The sequence below is a fragment of the Fusarium musae genome, chromosome 1 (genome assembly GCF_019915245.1).
Source record: "Fusarium musae strain F31 chromosome 1, whole genome shotgun sequence".
NCBI lineage: Eukaryota > Fungi > Ascomycota > Sordariomycetes > Hypocreales > Nectriaceae > Fusarium > Fusarium musae.
The window spans coordinates 1,529,609-1,554,459 of record NC_058387.1 but is presented as its reverse complement, the minus strand read 5'-3'; the positions used below and the strand labels follow the sequence as shown (position 1 = coordinate 1,554,459).

Here is a 24,851-nt window from a genome sequence, read left to right as displayed (position 1 = left end):
ATGACAAGACAGAAAGAAATGAAATAGCAGAAGAGGGGAGGGTTCGTCTTATAGCTTGAGGGAGAGCTTGTTGGAAGCTTCTACATCTGTGACTGGGATATTATCCACAAAAAGGTACGTATCATGCACCTAAGGAGAAATGAGCCGGGCGCTCATGATATCATTGGTGCAACTCTGCCAGTTCCGGAATCTACGAACGCGTGGGTGTGGGATTGGAGATTGAACCGGTAACTAACACCTGAGAACAGCTCTGAAGAAAAAGTGGAGGTGAAGCTCGGGATGTCCCAGAATCATGACATCTGTGACATGCAAGACAATTGCTTCCGTAACTCAATCTTTCCTGTTGAATCTGGAAGCTGATCAACCCGAGTTAATCTCTCCCAACTGTTAATTCCTACCATGATGATACCGCTGATACTCAATTCCTCCAAGCCCGTATCATGTCTCGTCATAGTTATTCTTCAAAACACAATCAACTTCATCTTCAACAATACCCCACCTCGATCGATAAAAGCCCCATAATTAACCCCCTCTAAAAAAGCTCTTTGCTGAGTCAAGGCTGATGTGTGCTTAGCAGAAGACGCTTAGCTTTTATTACACGAGCCTGACAAAACATACTCAATGCGGGGACGTCTCTGTCCGACTGCGCGCGGTTATTGCAAATCTTATGATTTTTATCTTGCCTCTCTATCTTATCCAAACATTTGATAAGCCAGTATGTTTCATTCTGCAATTTTTGTACAGGACTTCAGGCTTCGAGCTCCGGCACTTGCTGGATCCGGTTTCCTGTTTTCGATGCTTGTATATCCGTTACCCCACATGCCATCTCACCTCATCTTTCTTCTTGATTCTACATCATCATCTCCTTCTTCTGTCTTCTTTCTCACCGACATCCTCAATCTCTTGCTGATGCACGATTAGCATGTCTTCAGTGGATCTCAACAACCGTCGTCTTGATTATTCTTGGCCCCTTGCAGCTGAAGCTCCGCTGAACCACTTGCCCCATTACCAACCGCCCTCAAGCATCCACTCTCGCCTTATCAATGGGACGACTTTGCATATAAGTCTCATGCCCGGACCCTCACTCAGTCAGTAACAGTCTCAGGCTTGACTTGAGGCTTACGATCAACTTACAAAGGCTCGTGCCAACGTACTATCAAATGGCATTATCACATGATAGCCTCACCAGACTTGCATGCTGTGTAAGTGTGCTTGACTCCAAAGTCTGACATTTTCTGTACATCAGCTATCTCACATCGAAACTCAATATCTGCCAATATCAACGCCACACTGTAAGCGGTACTCAATAGTATCAATATGAATGCCGCCTCTGAGGCCAAACCCCGTCCTGAGTATAAAGCAAAAGTACCTTTCAAGAGGTTCAAAACAATCCAAACTCCATGCTTCCGTTAGATGATTTGATACATCGAGAGTTCAAAACTCTAAACCAATCCCATGTGAGAAGTTAATATAAAAAATAAAAACAGCTAAAAGAAAGACTTCATATATCATCGGTGTGGTGATCGTTGCTCGTCGTCTCGTGGATGTGCGCTTGATGGTTCAATCACGATCTCAGGGAGTTGCGGTATTCTTAAGCTGGGCAGTTGAGGCGCGCTACCAAGGCTCTGACCGCTTGGTGAACTGTTACTTGGTCCATCTGAAGCTGGGTCCATCTCATGCCAATCTGACCCAAGATCCTGCTCCGTAGTTCGCTGTGTTCTCTGCGACGAGGAGCGTTCAGGGCCGGGATACTCAGGCGGGGGACCGTGATTTGAGGATCGGTCATCAGTGAGCGGTATATCCTCGTACTCGGGAGGGGGCATCGCCTCTTCACCAAGATCTGCTTCTACCAACTCAGGACTCGAGCCAGCTCTGCCATCTGCACTGCCTGATCGAATAGAAGCCCCTTGCGAACGTGTAGGCGCCAGACTTGCAAAGTCGTCGTCATGACTAGCAGCAGAGCTATAGCTGCGCCCCCGTTGATGTCCCGATTGCATGCTCGCAGCATCTGAGAGCAGGCCAACACGCTCACTCTCGCTACTGTTTGCTCTAATTCTCGTTCCGTCATGTCGTGCAACACCTACGTCTGCATATGATACACTTGACACAGATCTCTGCCTGTTGTCCTTGATCTGGTCCACAGTCGTTCGTAGTTCGGCAATAGTGTTGTCCTCGTTCGCAGCACGGGTCTCGGCTCTGATCGCCTCGAGCTCGCGATAGTCGTTTCTGAGCCGTGCCTCGCGGCGTCGCTCTCTACGCTCCTCACGCTCAGCGAGAGCTTGTTGTCGAGCCAGTCTGATCTGGTAGAGAGTCTCCATTTCTTCATTTCGCGCTTCTTCCTCTGCCTCTGCAGTTGGCAGGTCGATGATCACGTCCACGCCATCTCGCTCGCCTTCTCGTCCCAGGACCCTTTCATTATGGCTTGCGCTCTGCCGATACGCCGGTAATGTAAGCACAGAGCGGACGGAAGTATTTCGGTCGACGGCTGCACCAGCGTTGGCACCGTTATTGGCACTGTTGCGATTTTGTCGGTTATTGGTTGAAGTAGAAGTGGGATCGAGCTGATGTGATTGTCTTCCGTTCTCCCCACCATCTTCACCAGCCGTCTGTTCGTAATTGCCCTGCCCCGATCGACCTCTTATTCGTTCAAGAAAGCCCCCCTTCTTTTTACTTTCTGTCGGCTTCTTCTTTTGTCGCGCCTTCGTTATGCAAACAGCCAAAGTAATGGCTACCACTACACCGGCAATACTACCGATGACCTGCACGTTGAGACATAAATGTTAGCGCCATGGCAGATCTCGGACGATTCTTCCACTCCATTTGAACTTACAATAAAGACAACTGTATTATTGGTTCCCCCACCTCCGTTGCTAGATGACGTTTCTCGAGGTTGAAGTGCGCTCACGGTGGCATCCCAGCCACGCGGTATTGGAACGTTCAGATGCATGTCAAACCGAACTGCACCATTCAGCAGAAGAAGGAGTTAATTGTACTGGTAATGAGATTGAATTGCCAGCGACAATTCGTCGGAGAGGGCGGATAGAAGAGGACCACACAGAGGCGCGCCCGATTGGATGATCGATGCTTGCCGATACGAAGTGGGAGTACAGAGTCTCGTATAAGATTCAACGATTGCGGCAAAAGGCGTTGTTCCTGGGTAAGAAAGTTTGATTGACAGGAGAATGATTAAGAGGAACAGGACCACAACAGAAGAAGATGAAGACTATTGCCTCCAACTTCCAGGCAAAGCAATGCACAGCTCAGCACAGCACAGCACAGCACAGCCGCAGTTGTCGGGCGCTCGCGAGGCGCGAGGTTGGTTGGTTGGTTGGCTATCCCGTCCAGTCAGCTTGGCTTGGCTGAGCTGGACTGGATGTGAAAATGGACCTGGGCCTGGACTTCTAGCAGGGGTGTTTCGGGACCTTTTACCCTTTATACTCGCTCTGTGTTTCACTGATGGAAGCACAAAATGGGAGGAAGTAATATGATTACGAGTGTAACAAGAAGATTAAAAACGAGAAATTGGAGTAAGCATTGACCAGAATAAGCGGACGAGCCGTGTCCTCTTGGTTTGCTCTGCTCTGTTCTGCTGTCAGATCAAGAATTGGCTAACCTAACTTCCATTGCCTAGTTATCGTCTGCTCCTTGACGATCTTGACTTGTCAGTGGCCGTTAGGGTGGTGACATCAGTACACAAGCGACTACGTAACTTAGTACAGGGCCAAGGTGTGGCCTCTGCTTACCTTGTCCTTGAGAGTTTAAGTGTCTTGAAGGCTGAGAGCATTGAATGCTGAAGACCATATCGACTGTTGTATTGAATCGCCTGTCAAAGATGATCAGATGGGATGGCAAGGCGTTGTGGCTGGTGTACAACAGGTCCGAACTCTTATCTTGCCGCCATATATCTCAAACTTGTACCCCTCGACCGCAGTGTTGCACCCGATCCTTGAACGACAACCTCATCCCCAAGGAATAAGCATCAACGGGCTCCAGTTCATTACGCAATCACCACAGATCTGCGGGACAATTCCCTTGTTTTGTCGCTCATTTTCTTCGATGACTCCTCATTGTAATTGTAATGAGAGTTTAATCGGTTTCCAAACACCCTTTCGCTTCTCAGAGCTCTCTTGTTACGTTTCATGCCATCGAGACTCGCTCTCAAGATCAACCTCAACAAAGGGCTTCTCCAGCCCCGGCCGCTAAATATCATCAAAATACGCTACCGAAAGGCCCTGTCCCTTAAATCTGACCTTCCAGGGATGTGGCGTGGCTGAGGTGGCCCCTGCTAAGCTCAGCCTCCCCGCATCCAAATCTTTCCTCTGATGCAATAGTCATTACCTTTATCTAGGTAATCTTCGTCCATGAGGTCGGATTAACGATCAATTGATGAACTGTCGGTAGCCTGGTTACTATCATCTGCCTTCTCAAAGACTCTGGCTACAGCGTGTTCTTCTGAGAATATTATGGAATGTTTGCTCTGGTGGCTTTGCAAAGGTTGTCATATGTCTTCTCTTAAGCAATGCACATTGTCGGGGTTTCCGTGAGAATCACCAGCCTTTCTTAATGCCACTACTTCTTCTTTGGTCGTCTTACATTCGGCCATACAGTGATACCCTTTTTCACATTTCCCCCTTGTCCAACCTGCGGGATTTCGAAACACAAGGCTTTGAGATCTTCTCCGGGCTGTTGGCGTACAGAGTCGGTTCAGGGACAGCGTTGTACAATATCCGCTGGGCCCTCTCGATAAGAAGTCGAGACCTAGTAGTATCGTTTTGAAAAATCTCGTTGGTTACCTCCGAAGAGATTATCGAGCTTTCAACTTTAATTAGCAGTATTTTAATAGCGCGGCCTCTATAAGAGGGCTGTTGTCGGTCATTAAGGCAGTACAAGACAGCAGCTACTTAAAGGTAAAGGCTTGATCATCTTGATGAGGAGATTAAAATGAATGGCGATGCTATATAAAATTAACATGTGAGAATAAAACAGCCTTGAACTCCCGCTCCAACCAACCTAGTTTGCATAAGTCACATATTATTTATCCAAACTTCTTCTCAAACTTCTTTAGCATGCCCGTTACGCCACGCTCTAATCGTCCTGCATTCTCCTCGAGTTTACCTCGTGGCTCCTTTGTCTTAGGCGTAAATGAGTAGATCTCGGAATTAGCCAATTCTGTCTGCGTTGGACGGTAGACTTGCTGATGGATTGAATATTCGGCACCTGGCTGAGTTGGCGCCTGTTGCTCTTGGTGTGTATAGTTGTACTGCGTGAAACCTCCGGGAGGTGGTGGAGGAAGTCCCGGGTTGGAAGCTGGTGGTGTTGGTTGCGAGTGGGGTTGAGCCTGGGCCGGAGGTTGAGTTTGTGGAGGAGGCGGGGGAGATACAAATCCAGGTGAACCTGGGAATGTTGCACCGTATGGACTTCCCAATGCTTGAGCAGGCATTGTAGCAGCTCTTTGTAATCCAGGATGCTGGCCGAACTGAGGTGGGGGCAGTCCGGGGCTTGTCACACCTCCCGGAGGGAATTGCGATGGGGGAGGCATACCCGGTGTGAAAGGCTGCTTGTGGTAGTCATACGCAACAGCGACAGCCAGCGGGTTGAGGGGGTCCTCATCCGGAGGCGGTGTCTTTTCTCGGTGCTGAATCGTCTCCGGAGCTGCTGGAGCGGCCGGGTTATAAGCCATCGGAACAAAGTTGGCCGGTGCCTCGGAGGGCGGGGCCGGAGGCGGAGCGGGGACGTTGGGAGGAGGCGCAAAGCTCGGAGCGTTGGCTGAACCATATTGAGGATCTGAGATGGCAACGTTCTCCAACTGTTGAACCACAGAGCTCATAGGCGCAGGTTGAGGGGGCGGGCCAGGCTCATCCAGGACTTCCACATGTGAAGGCGGAGCAACTCTTCGTACGCCATTGACGAACTGGAGCGCATCTGCCTGGGTCCAGAAGTAGATGTCAAGTGAGTGAAGCTTATAGTGGTACTTGTTTTGATTCTGAGGATCAAAAGTTGGTAGGTGCCATTCGTTTTGGTCCGCGACAGCTTCAGGTCCGGTCAGAGTGACGCTGCATTGTTGCTTGTAGGAGTATCGGACGTGTGTCTGATCGAGGTCTACAGGTTGGCTTATCAGTATGGTCCACTCTCAGCTATGCGCGATCTCATCATGTCGAGTCTTACATCCTTCGAAAGCATCCTGATCCTCAGTGCCTGGCTGGTTGGCAATTTCGATGCGACAGCGGCGCTCGTTGGCATTCTCAAAAAGATAGACATACGAGCCCTTATCAAACCTGTGATGTCTGGGTTTCACAGTATCGGGGCCATAGAAGTAATGAATGTCTGCGAAGCTTCATTGACGGTCTGTCAGCAAATTGGGACATCTTCCCAGCGCATTTAGCCGTCGCAACTTACAGTGTCGCAACATTCTCTTCTCCTGGTCGCGCAGCCATATTAAAGGTTCCTCTGGGGGCTCACCTAACAGAAGAAGATAAAGACCTGTGGGGAAAATAATCGAGTGATTCGTGACAGAAAGAAAATGTGCGGCCTGTTCACCTTTTGTACCCTCCCCTTCAGAGTCCAGCCCTCTTTTCAGAGCTGGGCGCCATTTGACTCGTCGACTGATCAACTTCTGTGTTTCCAACGGACGACATAATGCATGTAAGTTGTCCATGTCGGCGCTTAAACGCCTGTTCTGGGGAGGGGGAAGCACATTCTTTGGCCAATTGAGTTCAGAGGACCCTTGGTGTCGTTAGAGACGTCCCACTACCAAAATAGCGCCCCCCACTAACCAAGACAGCACTAAAAGCACCTAAAACCGAGTCGGAGGTCCCTGGAGAGTCACATGACCTCGTGTGTTTTTCGAACGCGTCCAGGATGTTGAGGGGTTCCCCGGCACGTCATCCTTCTCCTCACATCCCCGAGACGCGACGACATCAGGCTGGCTTCACGATGCCTTCAATAGTCGCAGTATATGCTATGAAGACAACGCTATTGTCCCCTTGAGATGAGCTCAACTGATCAAGCGGAGGAGCAACCTCCATTACAGTCAACAGAGAAACCTTCAGGAGCTGAAAAGGAAACAAATCATGTCAGCAGAGACACCCCTGAGACTGCAGAGGACGATGCTTTCAAAACTCTCAAATATTCCCTTCTAGGACCATCGCTGCTAAAAGCAGGACAAGATAAGGTTGATCAAACAAAAGTACACATCCTTACCACGGCCACAAACCAATCATCACTAACACAACTTCCAAGGTTTCTGAAATCATCTACAACGCTTCCAAAGGATCCAAGTTCTTCAGCCGCGAAGAAGAAAGAGACAAGGTCCTCACACAGAAGATTGAACAAATTGTCGCACGAAAGGCTCAACTCGAGAAGAGGGACCTGACTCGAGACTTGCGCAATGCAGACCGTCTGATTGCCGAACTTGAACTCACTCGCGACCTCACTCAGCACATCGTCCATGTGGACTGTGACGCATTCTACGCAGCTGTGGAGCAACTTGATCGCCCCGAAATAAAGGACCTCCCTTTCGCAGTTGGTGGCGGCGTTTTGACCACTTGCAATTATGTTGCGCGCAAGTTCGGCTGCCGGTCAGGCATGGCTGGCTTTGTGGCAAAGAAATTATGTCCAAGCTTGATCTTGCTAAAGCCAAACTTCCAGAAATACAATGCAAAAGCACATGAGGTGAGAGAGGTGCTGGTCAACTACGACCCCCGGTTCGAGAGCGCTAGTATCGATGAGGCATACTTAAATATCACCGAATACTGCCACGAGCACGAGATGGACCCAGCGGAAGCTGTTGAACAGATGCGGCAAGAAGTTCATCAGAAGACAAATATCACTGTCTCTGCGGGCATTGCTGCTAACGCAAAACTCGCAAAGATCTGTTCAAATATGAACAAACCCAATGGGCAATACGTCTTATCTAGCGATCGGCCAACAATTATGGCCTTCATGCGCGACCTACCTACCCGGAAAGTCAACGGTATAGGGAGAGTCCTCGAGAGAGAACTGCTAGAGATTGGTATCAAGACTTGTGGTGATCTCTACGAGCATCGACAATATCTCAACCCACTTTTTGGTGACAAAACCTCAGAGTTCCTGTTCACATGCTACTTAGGTCTTGGTCGAACCAAAATTCAGCCAGCAGAAGAGTATGAGCGCAAAAGCGTTGGCACTGAGAGCACATTCCGCGATATGTCGGATCCTACACAGCTGAGAGAAAAATTACGAGCAACAGCGGAAGAGTTGGAGCAGGACATGAAGCGCGCTGAATGTAAAGGCCGCACACTCTGTCTTAAAATCAAACTTCACACATTCGAGGTCTTCACTCGGCAAGTCGTCCTACCAAGAGCTATATGCCTTGCAGACGACCTGTACAACTACGCTCTACCTATTCTCACCAAGTTGGAGCAAGAGATGCCCGGCATGAAACTTCGATTGATGGGTCTGAGATGCACACATCTCGTCAGTACCAAAAGGCCTGATGCCATGGCCTTCTTCGGCTTTCGGCCCCGAAGGACAGACTCAGAGGACCGCCCGCAAGACGGAACCCTGAAAAGAAAAGCGAGTGATGGTGACAGAGAATGGGAACAGTGGCCAGGAGCTGATCTTCAACTTGACGACCTAGATGGCTTGCTTGAGGGCTCTTCTTGTAACCAGGATACTCCAGATCAATCACCAGGCCGAAGACACGGCAAGGAGATCGCCCCTAATCCTACAAAAGAGAACGCTGCAGAAGAGCAGTGGTGGGACTGTCCCATCTGCAGCAGACCGCAAGCGGCCGATGAGCGGCAGTTCAATGAACATATAGACCTTTGCCTGTCGAGGCAGACAATTCGTGAGGCTGTACAGGCAGATGGCCCGTCAATAAAACGTGACCCGACGCCTGAAATCAAGAAGCCACGGATGACAGAGAAGAAGAGAGGGAGGCCGAAGGTGCCTGATCCGAAGCAGAGACAGTTGTTCTTTGGATAATGCAAGTGATATGAGTTCGATGTGAATGATGCAAACAGGTCTATAGTATAATATTGTCTAAACACTCGTCCAACGTTGTTTTATATTTCCGTTGGTAAACCCAAATCTATCGTGTTTCCAGATCCGTGAACGCCTTGCTCATATACATGCGATGTGCAACTTTACATGACTCTAGACTCTCGACTGGCTATCCTATTCATTGTCTTCGTCCTTCTGATCTTCGAGTCTTCTTCCTCTTCGCGTACTAACTTCTCTCCTGGCAATCTAACAGCCTTGTCAAGCGCAACAGGGAGACCTCGATGTCGGCCTCTGAGGATCACCAAGCACAACACAAACTTGCTACCTCGGTGCATGCCTCCAGCCATGCTGTAACTTTTTCCTGGTAAGCCCATGGACAAACCAACGCAACCATAAGCCGAAACGACCTCAAACAACACATTAAATACACTGTAGGCAAGAGGTTGTTGGAGGAAATGGTCGGTCTCGATGATCATGATAACGATGACCGGGAGGATAAGCCACCACATGTCGTGAGCAAGTTGTCCACGAATCTGCTGCCCAATGAAAGAGATACGAGAGTTGTCGTCTGGACCTTTGGGTGGAGGTCGCACTCCAACGCCATGGAAAGTCATAGATTTCTTAACCGTCTTTTGAGCTGCAGCAGTGACTCTTCGTCGCAGTGCCGGTTTTTCTGGTTCCTCTGAGATCGTGGGCAGAAGGTGGTTTCCATTTTCGTTTCCGTTTCCATTTTCTGCTTCCAAAACCTGAGGGTCATCCTCGTAAATTCCAAGGGATCGTTCCTCATAGACATTGGAGTGGCGCATTGTAATCGAGACAGGGTACACGGAAATGTACATCATAATCATGTAGAGCAATTGAACAGCGGGATAGAGACCTGAGATAGAAACGACGGCGAAACCAGCAGCACGAACAGCTTAAGGTGCGTCAGTAAGGCAATCACATAATGGTAAAGTTTTTACTTACCAATTGCTTGGAACCATCCAGCAATTATACGGTCAGACACTGGCATAGCTTCTACAACATCATTTCCGATATTCAAAACTTCAAAAGCAACCCAGTCAATCGTGTTGATGGCAACAATGACGGTGAAGAGCCACCATGTAGCACCTGACGGGAAGAGTGTCGTGTATACTCGACGGGGATACTTGAGAATGAACTCGATCGTCTCTTTCCAGGGCCCCAGAGTTTTAGGCTCGGTGGTTAGTTGCAATACCCTGAGACTACACCAGAGAAAGAGCCTCAATAGCAGTGGATAGCCCGTATTCCCGGCAAGGACAAGGATACCAACGACGATTAGAACGAAATACGCATCCTGAAATGCACCCATGCCTGCGTCATTGAGTGACATGCCGGCATTATTAAATGCTGAAGACGACAAAAAGATTCCGCACCACCAGGGGTTGATAGCATTGACGGTTGCCGCGGACGGCCGGTTGATGCTGATCCAGGCACCCAGTGCAATTCCACATACAGCCTGCCACATGAAGGCGTAAAGGGGAACAGTGACGGCCAAGATCTTCAGCGCGCGGTATTCACAGCCACCCAAAGCCTCACGTTCATCGGATGATAGATCGTAGAATTGGCCTCTCTTGCTTGTATTGTGGCTCCCGAGTATCTTCTTCCAGTGCAGAAGAAAGTCTTCTGATTCGTCGCTGTTGACTGAGTCTGAGGTTGAAGGTCGTCTGTTGGGTTCCTCGTTCTCGTTCCGTCGATAGATAGACACGCTGTCTCTGCCGGCGTTTCGGGGCGACAAGTTGTCTGCGAACTGGATATGGTCGCCAGAGTTTGGAGTCATAGGAGCATTCCGTGCAGGAGCTGCCACCTGCGTCGTATTGCTATCGTTGTCGTCTGAGTCAGAAATGGAATCCGGAGGAGCAGTAACGGCGCGGCGCATGGGAGCAGTTGTCTTGAACAAGTCGTTAGGGTCAGGCTTCTCAGTTGCTGTCCTCTGAACTGTTCCAAGACCAGTCAGGGTATTAGAAGTCTCGGTTGAAACAGGTGTTGTCCTCGCTTTGGCGAAAGGGATGAATCTCCCAAGTGGTTTGGCGCGTCTCAATGCAGCCCGCCGTTTCCTCGCTTCCCGTTCTGTCCTAACAATATCCTCAAACCGCTTTTCAAACGCCTGCTTTCGTGCCATGACCGTCCAGAATGAAACCCATAGAGCACTTCCAATGATGAAAAGAAGATATAGCAGAACCTGCTGCCATGTCGTGATTTCGGAAAGATTGACGGTATTGAGGCCTGTATCGCAAAAAGAAGACACAACCAGGAACAGACAATCGACGTAGGGGATACTCTGGCTTGGCTCGCTGGATAGCCAGAAGATAAGCGAGAAGAAGAGGGATCCAAAGATGAAATAGGCGTAGTGAATGGTTATGAAATTGACGGGTGGTACCAGCCTCCCGGCCTGCGTAACGACCGCATCAAAGCGCGGATGCTCCTCGCAAAGATCTTTCCAGCGGGATGTGATAGAGTCGAGCATCGTGATGGCTGCGCTGGGTTTGAGATGCCAAGATTTATGTACCCCAACTGAAAGGGCCAGCTCCCAAGAATAGGTGCGGAGCCTCAGAAAAGCTTGTTTCTTTAGTCCGGTGTCGTTATTTGAAGAGATATGCCATTTCAATCACTAGAGGAGACGATTCTGTGATGAAATCACGGTGACGCCGAATACACAAGTAAGTGAGTGAGTAAGTGAGTGTTGAATGAAAGAGAGAGTTGAAAGAAAGAAATAGGTAGGTTTCGCTAGCAGATAAGGTTAAGACGGAAGACGGCAGATGCAAGGAAAGACAGTAAACGGGATTGATTATACGGCGCGGGCGCGAAGAAGGAGAGACAATGCCGAAAAAGGGACAAAGAAACTGTTTGACTCGGGAGATGGTGATGATGAAAGGTGCCAACTGGCAGTGCATCAATCGAAAACCAACAGGGAAACAACCCAACATGTTACGCCCCTTGGAAGTTGGATCCATCCATTCCTGTGCAACGAAAGCGCCAGGTACCACCAAATTCAAAAGTTGAGCGGGCGCTAAAAGCTTACCGCGTCCCAATTGAAACGGTGAGCACAAGGTGACCGGGTACAAAGAGACAGTATTTACAAGGTTGAGGATCATGGAATGGTCAAAGCTACGGACAGAGAGGGAGCCAATGTTTGAATATCCATCAGACATCCTCAAGTCTGGCTAGAAACACTTGGGTCTAAGCCTCAATTACCTGACGAAGTACAATTCATGCTCTATTAAGGTTTGGATTCGGGCTTGTCTCTGGCCATTCCCGCCCGTCATCTCCATATTCATCCCGTCCCTCCCGACTCCCTCGCAGCGGAAACTCTCTAATTGCCTTAGTTCCCGGGGCATTAAAACGGGCTAACGGGTCCGTTCGGCCAGCGGATAACATTGGTTTTGTCGTAATGGAACGCTGTTCCTTTGGGCTTCACTTACATATACTTGTTCGTGATTCAATGCCAGCCAACTTCAGTCTTGCTTCGCTGTTCCCAGGTCAACATGTGCTCGTATTGTTAGCATCTTTTTGGCTACAAAGGTATTTACTTGTCACATAGCACTGTTCTCTATCATTCCTTCTTCTTGAGATTAGTCGTCACGTAATCATAATGTTTAATTTCACCTCCACTCCTTATCCAGTTGTTCCCCTTTCATGGATTGACCCTTGCAGCTCGTGGCTGAGCCTATACCCATATGACGCCTTCTCGCGAGGAACAAACCCCGAATTGAATTACGATTAATATACGATCAATGTCTTATTTTCTCAGGTGACGTGCCTTGAGGGACATTGGAGCATTCATTTGCCAATTATACATTGACTGTTCTAGTGTTGTTCATTGTTACGATTTGCCCAAAGATTAACGCGTTGTTACCAAGACTACACAACGCATCTCTATTGTTTCGAAATGGAAAGTCTATGTGGATAAAGATTTGCCAGCGTCACGGTGGTGAGGTTTCAGACACATCACGTGGAATAAAGAGCATGACATCCTAGACATTTAATGGCTGAAGTCAGATCGATTTCTCGAGTGAACCTAGGGGACTCGTGTCAGATCCTTGCTTCTAGTGTTTCATGATACTCTTCGTCATGAAACCTCGTCTTAGAGTTCTGCTTACCCTACACTATCGAACCCAATCTTTTGAGCCTCCAGCATTGTACGGGTAAGTCAACGATGGTGGGCTTTTCACAGATTACACCAGGCTGATTGACCGGTAAGTATACCAAAGTAACGCAGTAGAATTTAAAATAGTGGCTTTCATCCCTGGTTCGTTGCTCACCCCGACGCCATCGTAGTTCTAGCGTTCACAGCCGTTTATGATACCCTCGCACGCCTGACATCCAAGATGACATACGATCTTCAATAATCTACTCATGATGATGTTTCATCATGATAGAACAGTAGAAATGACGCAGTGGGCAGTTATTGACCTACACCGCTAGATATGAGATAGATTTATCAACACCCCACCTGCAAGTGATCAAAGTTTACATCCAAAAGGAGCTCAAGGATTTACAAGTGACTCAAAACCAGGAAACCATGGCAATAAGGCCATAGGCAAGACCCGCCCCCTCTCCATAATGAACAAACCACCATTAAAGCCTGTAGTTCATCGAGATATTCAATTCAGTAGTGAAAGATTGGACATGCTGAAGACATCACCAAGTGCATCCGCATGACTCGGGCGGCCATACCTGCATATATCCGCTCATCATCAACATCCTTTGATGTAACAGAAAATTAGAGAACATCAATACAAGCGGCCGCTAGAGCCGAAGCCAACACAAGAACAAGATGAGGAAATCGTACAATGACGTCGAGATTTACGAGACAAATCTTATTGCCCGAGATAGACAGTAGACCCTCCCTACAGCGCGATTATGCACATGCAACTAACATGTCACAGAGCCAGCGTGGGGTTCAGTCCCGAGCAGATAGCACACAACGTTGACAGGATCCGGATTTTGTTATCCAGCTTCTTATGGCTGCGTCTAAGACAGGATACGGTGTCGTATGGGTTGATACGTTATGCACCAAGTAGATCATTGAAGACATAGAATCTTTACAGCTCCTCGTGCTCGGGGGCGTCATCAGTGTCTGCAATGATGGTCTTGGCGGCATCAGCAGCATCGGCGACAGCCTGAGCAACCTTACCAGCAACATTCTTGGTGGCAGATGCGGCAGACTCAACAGCCTCACTGATAGCTTCGGCGGCAGTCTCGGCACCCTCGACAACCTTTGTCTCGATCTTCTCGGGCTTGGGGACGCCTTGAATTCCCACCAGCTCTGTCTCGAAAACTGCAGGTTTGTAGTGTTAGGCGGTGAATATGAAGCGGGAGGGGCTGGTGGGAATAACGAACCCAGGGTAGAACCGGCAGGAATAGGGCCAATGGCTCGCTGGCCGTAGCCGTACTCAGGCGGAATAGTCAAAAGTCTAAGTCAAGGGTCAGTAAACAGTTGTACTGGCTGTAGCTGTCTGCTTTACGTACCGCTTCTCGCCAATACACATGTCAAGAAGACCCTCGTCCCATCTACAGAACTGTTAGCTTGGGGTTTGTAGACATCGCAGTAATGAAGCTTACCCCCTGATGACCTGACCAGAGCCAACGACGAAGTCAAGAGGAGTGCCACGGTCGTAGCCTTGTGTCCGAATTAGCATGTGCTTTGTGATGATCATTGATGTAAATGCAAGGCGGAGGAACCTACTGGCGTCAAATTGTTTCCCCGAATCCTTAAGGGTGCCACGGTAGTGCATTTGGACCCTGTCACCCTTCTGTGTCTTGCGGTCGCAGACGACAGGAAGAGTAACGTCAATCTTGAGGTCCTCGGCGACAACGCCAACGGCGGCAGAGGCGAGGGCGGAGAGGAGGAGGGCGGCCTTCATAGTGGCAGTCGGGACAGATGCGGGGCGGGGGATTGATGAGGTTAATGGAGGTCACAATGGCGTTGAGGTCAATGAGAAGCCTGAATTCGTTGGAGATGTGACGTCGATGGGTGTGGTTGGCACGTCGTGTGAGGCAGTGTGAATGGATGCGAGCGAAGGTTGTCGTTGGATGGATAGATGAAGCTCCCGTCTGCTCTGGGATTGTTGCCTCTCTAACGTTAAGCTGCGACGTGTCCGTTTAGCGGCTAAAGGCTCTGTACTGCAGTGTGTGCTTCTGAAAAACAGCGTCATAGCTTGGAGGGTCAAGCTAAGGAGCCTGTTATTGGTCAATGGGGCCGGCCCGTCTGAATGACCCCATCCTTGATCTGTTTCTGGGTTGTCACGTCTCGCATCTCCATTTGGAAACTGGAGAGGCTGCAATGCCAGATATGGATGGGCAGAATCGAAATAACAGGGTCCATCCATGAGGATTTGCATCACGCTGACCCTTCAACTACTTACACATGGATGTCAGCAGTAAATCTGACGCATTACAAATATGCATTCGCATCTTCTGTTTCTGTTTCGGTCTCGCAGGGCGAAATCATCCATGTGACTCATGACGATAACACGACGCTTCACTGAATCAGTAGGGCCTTGTACGGCCAAGCAAGGCGCAAAAAGAAACATCCCTTGGCAGTCCCTGATTCATCACACCAATGGAAGGCTGTTATCGAAACAGAGTATCGATACGTCACTGGATGGTCATGTTTCTGATGTAACCAGTAATCAGTGTCGGGCCCATCCGTCCATCCATCCGTGTTCAGGATAGCAGGACTGGCAGGAATCGTCTGCTGCGGCGGCTAGGGCGCCGATGTACTTACGCGTGACTGCATCAAGGCGAGATGGTGTAGAGCTTCAGCAATCGACAAGTTTACTACTCGAGCAGGTGCATCAGTTCCTGCAGCAGAGATGCAACCCAGATGGGGGCACATCCCAGCCTGCAGGTGTCAGATCCACCAGCGCCGAGAAGCCCTGGGCCAAGCGCTTCACACGCTAATGCGCTTCACGATGAATTTCGCCTCTTGTCATGATGCTGTTTATCGAGATAGGGAGACATGATAGTCCCCTTTCAACCCCTTTCCGTTACGGTGGGGGGCATAGAGCTTCGATAGGCTCAGGTGCACAATTCAGAGACATGGTGACACTCATGTTTAAGTTTTGGGCAGCGATAGGTATGAGCTGGATTTGGATGTGTCTGTTGTACAAGGGCGATGCCAGTCATGAGAGTCGAGGCCTGCATCAAAGAAATAAGAAAAAAAAAGGGGGGGGGGGGTTCAACAAAGACGAAGACACAGAGCGTGAGATTGGGAGTTGTCTCAGACAAAGAGTGGAATTGTGAGATTCAGGAAGCGAAGCCTCACTCCCTTTCTTCCCCAGTCATGACGACCACCATGGATGTTTTTATCGGTTCATGGTCACTAACTTAATATAGCTCCACGATCCCAAGGTTGTGGTACGTGTTACTGGCGCTGGTGCCTGTGCTGCCTGGGCCAGACTGGACTCTAACCTCTAGCATGACGGCCGCTGCGAGTGTTTCATGCATTCACTCAAAGGTCGTTGCATCGTGAAAATGCCCCCCGTCTAATCAAAGTCTAAGTCATGCTGGGGGTTGGTATTTACCAAAGACCGAGTACATGCACAACAGACCAGAAGAAGCGACTCGTGGCCCCCAATTACAGGCAATAACAGACAAAGTATTATCGTCTTGTCTCTTTTCATCTATTTTGAATCATTCTCTCCATATTGTATCCCCTCAGACCCGGTCGGTCCCTCTCGCGGACACCGTGGGGCTTGGCCCTTTGCCCTGCCCTGCACCAAATGCTGCTCATTCGCCCTACGTTGCTACAGCTCCGCCCAATCCAGCGTCACCAACTTTCACTTGTTGACCTGAATTTCGCCACCGAGGGCCTGAGCAGTGCTGTCACAAGGTTTCTGCTATGGAGGACGGATGTTCTGCAATTGCAATAAATCTTACTGGGATGTTTTCTTTTAGACTCTGGTCCCTTGCCCTGAACAGCCAGTCGATACCCAATGATTTGACTACGCCCCATTATGCTGCACCCCGTATTGTCCATTCCCATTTACACACCATCCATTACTAGCCCTCCCGTCCGTCGTGCTTTAGAGGCATGGCCCGCTTGCCGTGCCGGGCCCGGGAGTACGTGCTTGCTCGGGTCTTGGTCTTGTCTCTGACTCCTTTTGACTCACTCCCCTGAGCTCGATGGAATTCCTTGGGTCCCCCCCCATATCGAAGGCTACCTAGCGTGCGAGATGCCTTGCACTTTGCCAGGTAACCCTTGTCCTCCAGGCAGTGAGGTCTTGGGCTAAATCCACTTACAAATGACTGAGTACGTACTACCATTTCTCATCATAAAGCTTCAAATACATATAGACCCCCTTCTTCCTATGCTATTTCCCTTTTTCATTCCCACCAAACACTTACAATACAAAGCCTTGAAAGAACAGACAAGACTGCCTTTTCAACCACCAGCCATTTCGATTAACATTTACAACACAACTCTCACCAACAACAACTACCCCTTCCAACCAAACACAACTGCAACCATGAGCTCCCCTTACACTGTCCAAATCCACCAGAGCACCAAGGAGCCTTCCATCTCCAGCTCTTACAGCTACTCTTCTGGTTCGTACAGCTCTTCAACCAGCACAACGCCTCGATCTCTTTCTCCTGGCGATTACCGCGAGTACGGTGCTGGTAAGTTACCTACCACCGAGTCTCCGGGCTCTTTCACTTCCCATAGCCCCACTCTAATATTTGATACAGACAAGCACACTACACAAGTCGCCAGCTCTGGTCGAAACTTGGTCATCAACCACAACAAGGTCTCGTACGAGAAAGACTCGCCAGCACCAAAATATTCTGGCGCATATACGAGGATCTAAACAACACTTGGCCACAGCCAGTTTTTTGATTTCCTATGTTTCATCGATTTCGAATAGCGACATGTAACGGATATGGGATATACACAACATAGACAGGCGTTTTGACATTTGGAGATATGAGGCAAGATTGAGCGCAGCATGGCGATGTATTATGGATTAGAGAGCATGGGTTGCACAACGATAACCAAGATTGATAGACTCTGGGACGGGCTGGTTTGAGCCGAGACTGTTTTCTCTTTTTCCTTTTCCCCCCCTACTGATTGTATCATCTTTTGTACTTTTACGATTCGAGCGTCGGACACTTTGTGGTCCGCGCTGAACTTTTTAGAAGGGCCAAATCTCCCGTCTTGACCTCTAACAAGTCGAGATGGCTGGATGAGATATGAGACGGCCCGTCGGACTGGTCCGATGATAGTGACCCAATTTGAGATCATGGAAGAAATTTTCCAACACACCTTTAAACTGTTTCAGCTCCTTTTTAATTTCATCTGTGCTTTTTCCTTGATTTTTGGAAATTTCAAAAAAGGGTCCAAGACACCAAAAATTTACTGATGGGGTGACGGGTTGGGTTGGGTCTCTGCGAGTGGATGGGGCCCTTGGGTTCCCTCCCGCTCGGTACCTGCAGCCCAACCCGTGGCAGGGGTTTTAGAGCTTCTGATATGCGGTGTCTCCTCCACTTTGGAAGTGTTTTGAAAAGGTTCTCCACGTTGGAATTTATTATCAAAATGGCTTAGACTGTAAAAAGATGAGATGGAATTTCCACTTTCTGCGGATCAATGACTTTGTCTCTACCCAAATGGTGTGTGGACAGCAGTCAGAGTTGTATCCTCACACCCCAAGCTTCGTGGTAGTACAGTCGTGTGAGGCTTTGGGTATTTCAGAATCTTGCAGTGTTCATTGTACTATAGCAATTACCACGGCCCAAGCGAAGGCCTAATAAATAGTGCCCATTCATTTCACATCATTTGTGTACACAACCATCCATTCACAGTCCGGTCATTTCGTTGTCAAAAACAGTTTTCCATTTCTGGTATCATGAGTACCCGAGGCTCATGACCCCGTCGCATGACATCATGCTCAAGCGCCACCCTCACGCTTGGCATACTCGTCCTCGATGGCCTCTTCGTACTTTTTGGCTGCTTCGTCCTGGGCAACAGTACGTGGGTCGTCATGCAAGACGCCCTCCTTAATGAGGTCCTCTGGGTCTGGACGGTGTGAGATCTTGTCGTTAAGCTTATCCTCGAGCATGTGCTTCTCAAGCTGTGAGGACGTCAGCGACTGTGGCTCAATTGCTTTAGGGCAGACTCACCTCCTTCTGATGCGCCTGGAGGCCTGGCGCTGCCGTAGAGGCTGGAAGGATGTTCTCTGTTTATGGCATGTCAGCATTGTACACGCAAGGATGCAATGTGTGGGACTCCTGACTATCTACGAGCTCGGAGCGTTCGGGGCGGTGCTTGAGGTGAGCTTCTAGGGAGTTTCTTCGCTCTACAGGAGAGATAGGAGACTCGTCAACGAGCTTAAGCTGCTGTTCAGTGTCGGTCATGATGGTGTTGTATAAGCGTAAGCTTGGTAAACAGGGTAGTCGAGTTCAGAGTAATGTGTGTATAGGTAAGTGGTAAGTAAGTACTGGTGTAAGTGGTTGCGATAAAGTTTGGAGAAGAAAGAGGTAAACAGGTCTCAGAAGAAACGGATGCGGCGGTCTTAAGTTTATCTACTCCAACAATCTCAAGCTAAGGTCTCAGAATGGGCCGTTGATGCGGCAGCGCAAGGCCATGTTTATGCGCATTGGATGTCTCGTCGGGCGTGGTTGGCTTGGGCTGCTCACCTGTTTAGTGAGCATGCCACCTTTGGTGGTTGCTACCCCGCAACCGGGAAGCTCACTACTGTAAGCTGCGCGTCAGAGGGCAGGGGATTGGACGATCAGTTGCTGGCTAAACTGAATCGAATCAGATTCTTAATTGTTCCTGGGCGGATGTTTTGTTCTTCCGTTGGTGATACCATCATGATGGATAAGGGATTGGTCTGGAGCTTGTTTGGCGGGGACTAAATGCAGGCCAAGACGCTTGAAGCTGGAGATGAACGGAGCATCGCATCTGGTGGATAAAAGCCACTTGAATTTGCTGTTGGTGATTAATTGCATAGATAAATGCTGTTTGTATGAGCCTACTGTTTCTGATAAACTCTCATTCAACTTATGCTCTGACATCTTTCGTCTAAACTCCACGGCGAGTCTTGTTCTATGTCAAGGAATGAGACGTGGTGAAAGCTAGACCAATTCGCTGCGGCTGAATCTGAGTAAAATCTAGTATGTTGAAGCATGTTTGTTTTCACAGAGGAGCGTCTGGTCCTCGAGTTGACTGCTTATCTGTACCTACTGGGCTCGAATTGCTGCTGACGAAACCGTTTGGTCAAGTCATCTTTGTCAAACCCACCCCAGCCATGTTCCTCAGTCCCCCTGCAAATACCTTTACACTCCAACAATTGATAACAAACTCCTTCGTCTCTCGCTTAAATAGTCAGGATATGAGTCGACTGCTTACTATTAGATTTTGAAGACTTGGACAGCAACCTAAGATGGATATTATTCCCTGATAATACCTATTATCCCACTGCACAATGACGACACACCGGGCATGAGCGAGTAAAAAGCAAGGCAATATTCGTTATCGCAGGGATGGCCGAGTCGGGATATTATTAGAATCATCCCTAGATCTCCGCAAAAGATCTGAATAAACAATTCCACCTCAAATTCTTGCAATTTATGCTGCCTAGAGCAGACTTTTATTTGCCGCGCGTTTTCATACAATAAGGTAGGTAGGTAAGCCAGACGTTAACACTTGCTACCGCCACCTATTGCGTAAGGCTGCACAGTAATCCAGGGGGCTGTGCTGGGCGGAAAATTGTCGGCGCTTCGTCACCCGTCAGGCACCAGATCATCACTGAACACAACGTCCCAAGTCCAGTCGTCTCCAGCCACACCAAACCTACCTAAGCTTCCAGACTCTCCTTTGGAATTAAACTTCGCATTTTCTTCTCTGGCTTTTTCACACCAGAGAGGCCTTAAATTATTCAACACGGGATTAATCTTCTGATGCCCGTATAGATACAAATCCAATACTAACCATCTCTCTCGCTTCCCCCCTCCCCACTCCCCCCCATAAGTCGCACATCATGGTATGGTGCCAATCCTCAATATCGGCGTCTTTTTTGACTGACAACTTTTACTCAACTCTCAGGGAATATCAAGACGCCCTAAGAACAAGGGCGCCGGTGCAGCCGCGGACGGCGCAAGCGGAGGCGCGAAGCCTAAGAAGGCCACCTTTGAGACAACCAAGAAGAAGGAGATTGGTGTCTCCGATCTGACCCTGCTGAGCAAAGTCTCCAACGAAGCCATCAACGAGAATTTAAAGAAGCGATTCGAGGGCCGCGAAATTTATACCTACATTGGCCATGTGTTGGTCTCAGTCAACCCTTTCAGGGACCTGGGCATCTATACCGACCAGGTCCTCGAGAGCTACATGGGCAAGAACCGACTCGAGATGCCACCGCACGTCTTCGCTATCGCCGAGGCCTCATACTACAACATGAAGGCATACAGCGACAACCAGTGTGTCATTATTTCAGGAGAGTCAGGAGCCGGAAAGACCGAGGCGGCCAAACGCATCATGCAGTACATTGCTAGTGTGTCTGGTGGAGAATCCGGAGACATCAAGCAGATCAAGGACATGGTGCTGGCAACCAATCCCCTACTAGAATCTTTCGGAAACGCAAAAACCCTTCGAAACAACAATTCCTCGCGTTTCGGCAAGTATCTACAGATCTACTTCAACGCCCAGGGCGAACCCGTGGGTGCCGACATCACAAACTACCTCCTGGAAAAGTCACGAGTGGTGGGCCAGATCACGAACGAGCGGAACTTCCATATCTTTTACCAATTCGCGAAGGGCGCCTCACAACAATACCGAGAAACATTCGGCGTTCAAAAACCCGAGACCTACGTCTATACCAGCCGATCAAAATGCTTGGACGTAGACGGTATCGACGATCTCGCCGAGTTTCAGGACACGCTTAATGCCATGAAGGTTATTGGCCTTACTCAGGCTGAGCAAGATGAAATTTTTCGAATGCTGGCGGCTATTCTATGGGTTGGAAATATCCAGTTTCAGGAGGATCAGGGCGGCTACGCAGAGGTTATCGATCGATCAGTGGTTGACTTTGCCGCCTACCTGTTAGAAGTTACCCCTGACCAGCTCATCAGCGGTATCACAATCCGAATCCTGACACCTCGAAATGGCGAAGTTATCGAATCGCCAGCCAACCCTGCCCAAGCACAGGCTACCCGGGATGCTCTGGCAATGGCCATCTACAGCAACCTCTTCGACTGGATCGTCGAGCGCATCAACAAGTCTCTCAAGGCGAGGCAACCGACAACCAATACAATCGGTATTCTGGATATCTACGGATTCGAGATTTTCGAGAAGAACACTTTCGAGCAGTTGTGCATCAACTACGTCAACGAGAAGTTGCAACAGATCTTCATTCAACTGACTCTCAAGGCTGAGCAGGAGGAATATGCTAGGGAACAGATTCAATGGACCCCCATCAAGTACTTCGATAACAAGATTGTGTGTGACCTTATCGAACAGATCCGGCCAGTTGGTATCTTCTCTGCTATGAAGGATGCCACCAAGACTGCACACGCTGACCCCGCTGCTTGCGATCGCACATTCATGCAGAGTATCAACGGCATGTCTCACGCCCATCTTACCCCTCGGCAAGGAAACTTCATCATCAAGCATTACGCTGGTGATGTCACCTATACTGTCGAAGGTATTACGGATAAGAACAAGGATCAGCTTCTCAAGGGGCTTTTGAATCTCTTCCAGCACAGTGGAAACCAATTTGTTCATACCCTGTTCCCTCGGCCTGTTGACCAAGATAACCGAAAGCAACCTCCTTCTGCAGGCGATCGCATCCGAGCTTCCGCCAATGCCCTGGTCGAGACGTTGATGAAGTGTCAGCCCTCATATATCCGTACCATCAAGCCCAACGAGAACAAGTCGCCAACAGAATATAACAGCCCCAATGTATTGCATCAGATCAAGTATCTTGGCCTTCAAGAAAACGTTCGAATTCGTCGTGCCGGTTTTGCTTACCGTCAAGATTTTGACAAGTTCGTTGACCGATTCTTCCTCTTGTCTCCTGCTACCTCATACGCTGGTGAATTCACTTGGGAGGGAACAACTGAGGCTGCCGTAAAGCAGATTCTCAAGGATACCAGCATTCCTAAGGAAGAGTGGCAAATGGGTGTCACCAAGGCCTTTATCAAAGCGCCAGAGACGCTCTTTGCCCTCGAGCATATGAGAGACAGATATTGGCACAACATGGCTACGCGAATCCAGCGCATGTGGAGGGCTTACCTCGCCTACCGAGCCGAGTCGGCGACCCGAATTCAGCGATTCTGGCGAAAGAAGCGAACTGGAGCAGAGTACCTTCAGCTTCGTGACCATGGCCACCAGGTTCTTGGAGGTCGCAAGGAGAGACGCCGTATGAGTCTGTTGGGTTCCCGACGATTCCTTGGCGACTACCTGGGTGTCAATGCAAGCACCGGCCCTGGAGCCCAGATTCGCAACGCTGCCAGTATTAGTACAAACGAAAAGGCGGTATTTTCATGCCGTGCTGAGATTCTGGAGGCCAAATTTGGTCGATCCAGTAAAGCAAGCCCTCGAATTATCGTCGTCACCACCAACAAGTTCTACATCATTGCTCAAATGCTTGTGAATGGCCACCCACAAATCTCAGTTGAGAAAGCAGTGCCTTTGGGAGCCATTAAGTTCATCGGTGCCTCATCAGCGCGCGATGATTGGTTCTCGCTTGGCATTGGCTCCCCTCAGGAACCTGACCCCTTGATGAATTGTATGTTCAAGACAGAAATGTTTACTCAGATGCAGCGAGTGATGCCCGGTGGATTCAACCTTAAGATCGCTGAGACAATCGAGTATGCCAAGAAGCCCGGCAAGATGCAGCAGGTTAAGGTCTTGAAGGATTCACAGCTTCCAGTTGATTACTACAAGAGTGGTGCTGTTCACACACAGCCCGGTGAGCCACCGAGCTCCATCTCTAGACCTACACCCAAGGGCAAGCCTGTACCTCCTCGCCCCATCACTCGAGGTAAGCTTATCAAGCCTGGTGGCCCTAACGGTCGACCTTCTCGCATCCAAGGCAATCGAACTGCCAAGCCTAGACCAGGGGCAGGTCGTGCCGTGCCTCAACCACCAGCTGCTGTCTCCAATATTGCTGCTGTTCCCGCTGCCGCCACCCAAAGCACTTCTCGTATCGCTCCTCGTCCTGGTGCGAACACTGCTGCTCCAGTTCCTGCTGCCCACAACGCTCTCCCAAGCCACACTCGCAATGCTAGTGGCGCTGGACGTGCACCCCCACCACCGCCTCCTCCTGCTGCCGCAGCACGTCCACCAAGCCCGCCCAAGGTGATGGCCAAGGTCTTGTATGACTTTGCTGGACAACGAGAAAACGAGCTCACTATCACTGCTAATGAGATCGTTGAGATTGTGCAGAAGGAATCCAATGGTAAGTTTGGCCTTTGCCATCGGAAATCGGAACATTACTAACATGTTTATCTAGGTTGGTGGTTAGCCAAGAACCCTCAAACGGCACAACAGGCTTGGGTCCCTGCAGCTTATGTCGAGGAACAAGCTCCACCTGCACCTCGAGCTCCTCCGGCTCCTCCGCGATCCAAGCCAACACCCCCTGCGCCCCCAGCCAAGCGCCCTGCTGCTAACCGTAAGCCTGCCGAGCTTCAGCAGCGCGACTCTGGCATGAGCCTCAATACGCCCAATGGAGGAGATAGCCGCAGCAGCACACCGACACCCAGCTTGGGTGGTAGCTTGGCAGATGCTCTGCTGGCTAGAAAGAATGCTATGCAAAAGGAAAAGGAGAATGACGACGACTGGTAGTCGACATAACGAGTTTATGCTTCACGAAGTTACTAAGGAGTCGAAAAGAACTTTGACGAGACAA

The 24,851-nt window shown here is 49.5% G+C and overlaps 8 protein-coding genes across 8 annotated transcripts; 3 read left to right on the top strand and 5 right to left on the bottom strand.

The window, feature by feature from the left end:
* Positions 1-1,508: 1,508 nt before the first annotated feature.
* Positions 1,509-2,947, bottom strand: J7337_000481 (uncharacterized protein; the record flags this gene model as incomplete). The annotated part of the gene is made up of 2 exons (XM_044818234.1): positions 1,509-2,759; positions 2,831-2,947. 2 exons carry the CDS (start codon positions 2,945-2,947, stop codon positions 1,509-1,511), a joined length of 1,368 nt encoding a protein of 455 aa, XP_044685936.1.
* A 2,088-nt stretch (positions 2,948-5,035) lies between these two features.
* On the bottom strand, positions 5,036-6,434 carry J7337_000480 (uncharacterized protein; the record flags this gene model as incomplete). The annotated part of the gene is made up of 3 exons (XM_044818233.1): positions 5,036-6,099; positions 6,166-6,332; positions 6,397-6,434. 3 exons carry the CDS (start codon positions 6,432-6,434, stop codon positions 5,036-5,038), a joined length of 1,269 nt encoding a protein of 422 aa, XP_044685935.1.
* A 554-nt stretch (positions 6,435-6,988) lies between these two features.
* Positions 6,989-8,964, top strand: J7337_000479 (uncharacterized protein; the record flags this gene model as incomplete). Its single annotated transcript, XM_044818232.1, has 2 exons — positions 6,989-7,186; positions 7,240-8,964. The coding sequence occupies 2 exons, from the start codon at positions 6,989-6,991 to the stop codon at positions 8,962-8,964; spliced, it is 1,923 nt and encodes a 640-aa protein (XP_044685934.1).
* Positions 8,965-9,125: 161 nt separating this feature from the next.
* On the bottom strand, positions 9,126-11,467 carry J7337_000478 (uncharacterized protein; the record flags this gene model as incomplete). Its single annotated transcript, XM_044818231.1, has 2 exons — positions 9,126-9,898; positions 9,949-11,467. The coding sequence occupies 2 exons, from the start codon at positions 11,465-11,467 to the stop codon at positions 9,126-9,128; spliced, it is 2,292 nt and encodes a 763-aa protein (XP_044685933.1).
* A 2,578-nt stretch (positions 11,468-14,045) lies between these two features.
* Positions 14,046-14,867, bottom strand: FPR2 (Peptidyl-prolyl cis-trans isomerase fpr2; the record flags this gene model as incomplete). Its single annotated transcript, XM_044818230.1, has 4 exons — positions 14,046-14,281; positions 14,344-14,417; positions 14,473-14,514; positions 14,566-14,867. 4 exons carry the CDS (start codon positions 14,865-14,867, stop codon positions 14,046-14,048), a joined length of 654 nt encoding a protein of 217 aa, XP_044685932.1.
* Positions 14,868-17,474: 2,607 nt separating this feature from the next.
* Positions 17,475-17,813, top strand: J7337_000476 (uncharacterized protein; the record flags this gene model as incomplete). Its single annotated transcript, XM_044818229.1, has 2 exons — positions 17,475-17,625; positions 17,695-17,813. The coding sequence occupies 2 exons, from the start codon at positions 17,475-17,477 to the stop codon at positions 17,811-17,813; spliced, it is 270 nt and encodes an 89-aa protein (XP_044685931.1).
* A 1,077-nt stretch (positions 17,814-18,890) lies between these two features.
* Positions 18,891-19,356, bottom strand: J7337_000475 (uncharacterized protein; the record flags this gene model as incomplete). The annotated part of the gene is made up of 3 exons (XM_044818228.1): positions 18,891-19,073; positions 19,123-19,178; positions 19,236-19,356. 3 exons carry the CDS (start codon positions 19,354-19,356, stop codon positions 18,891-18,893), a joined length of 360 nt encoding a protein of 119 aa, XP_044685930.1.
* Positions 19,357-20,984: 1,628 nt separating this feature from the next.
* On the top strand, positions 20,985-24,787 carry MYO1 (class II myosin; the record flags this gene model as incomplete). The annotated part of the gene is made up of 3 exons (XM_044818227.1): positions 20,985-20,987; positions 21,050-24,401; positions 24,456-24,787. The coding sequence occupies 3 exons, from the start codon at positions 20,985-20,987 to the stop codon at positions 24,785-24,787; spliced, it is 3,687 nt and encodes a 1,228-aa protein (XP_044685929.1).
* Positions 24,788-24,851: the final 64 nt, after the last annotated feature.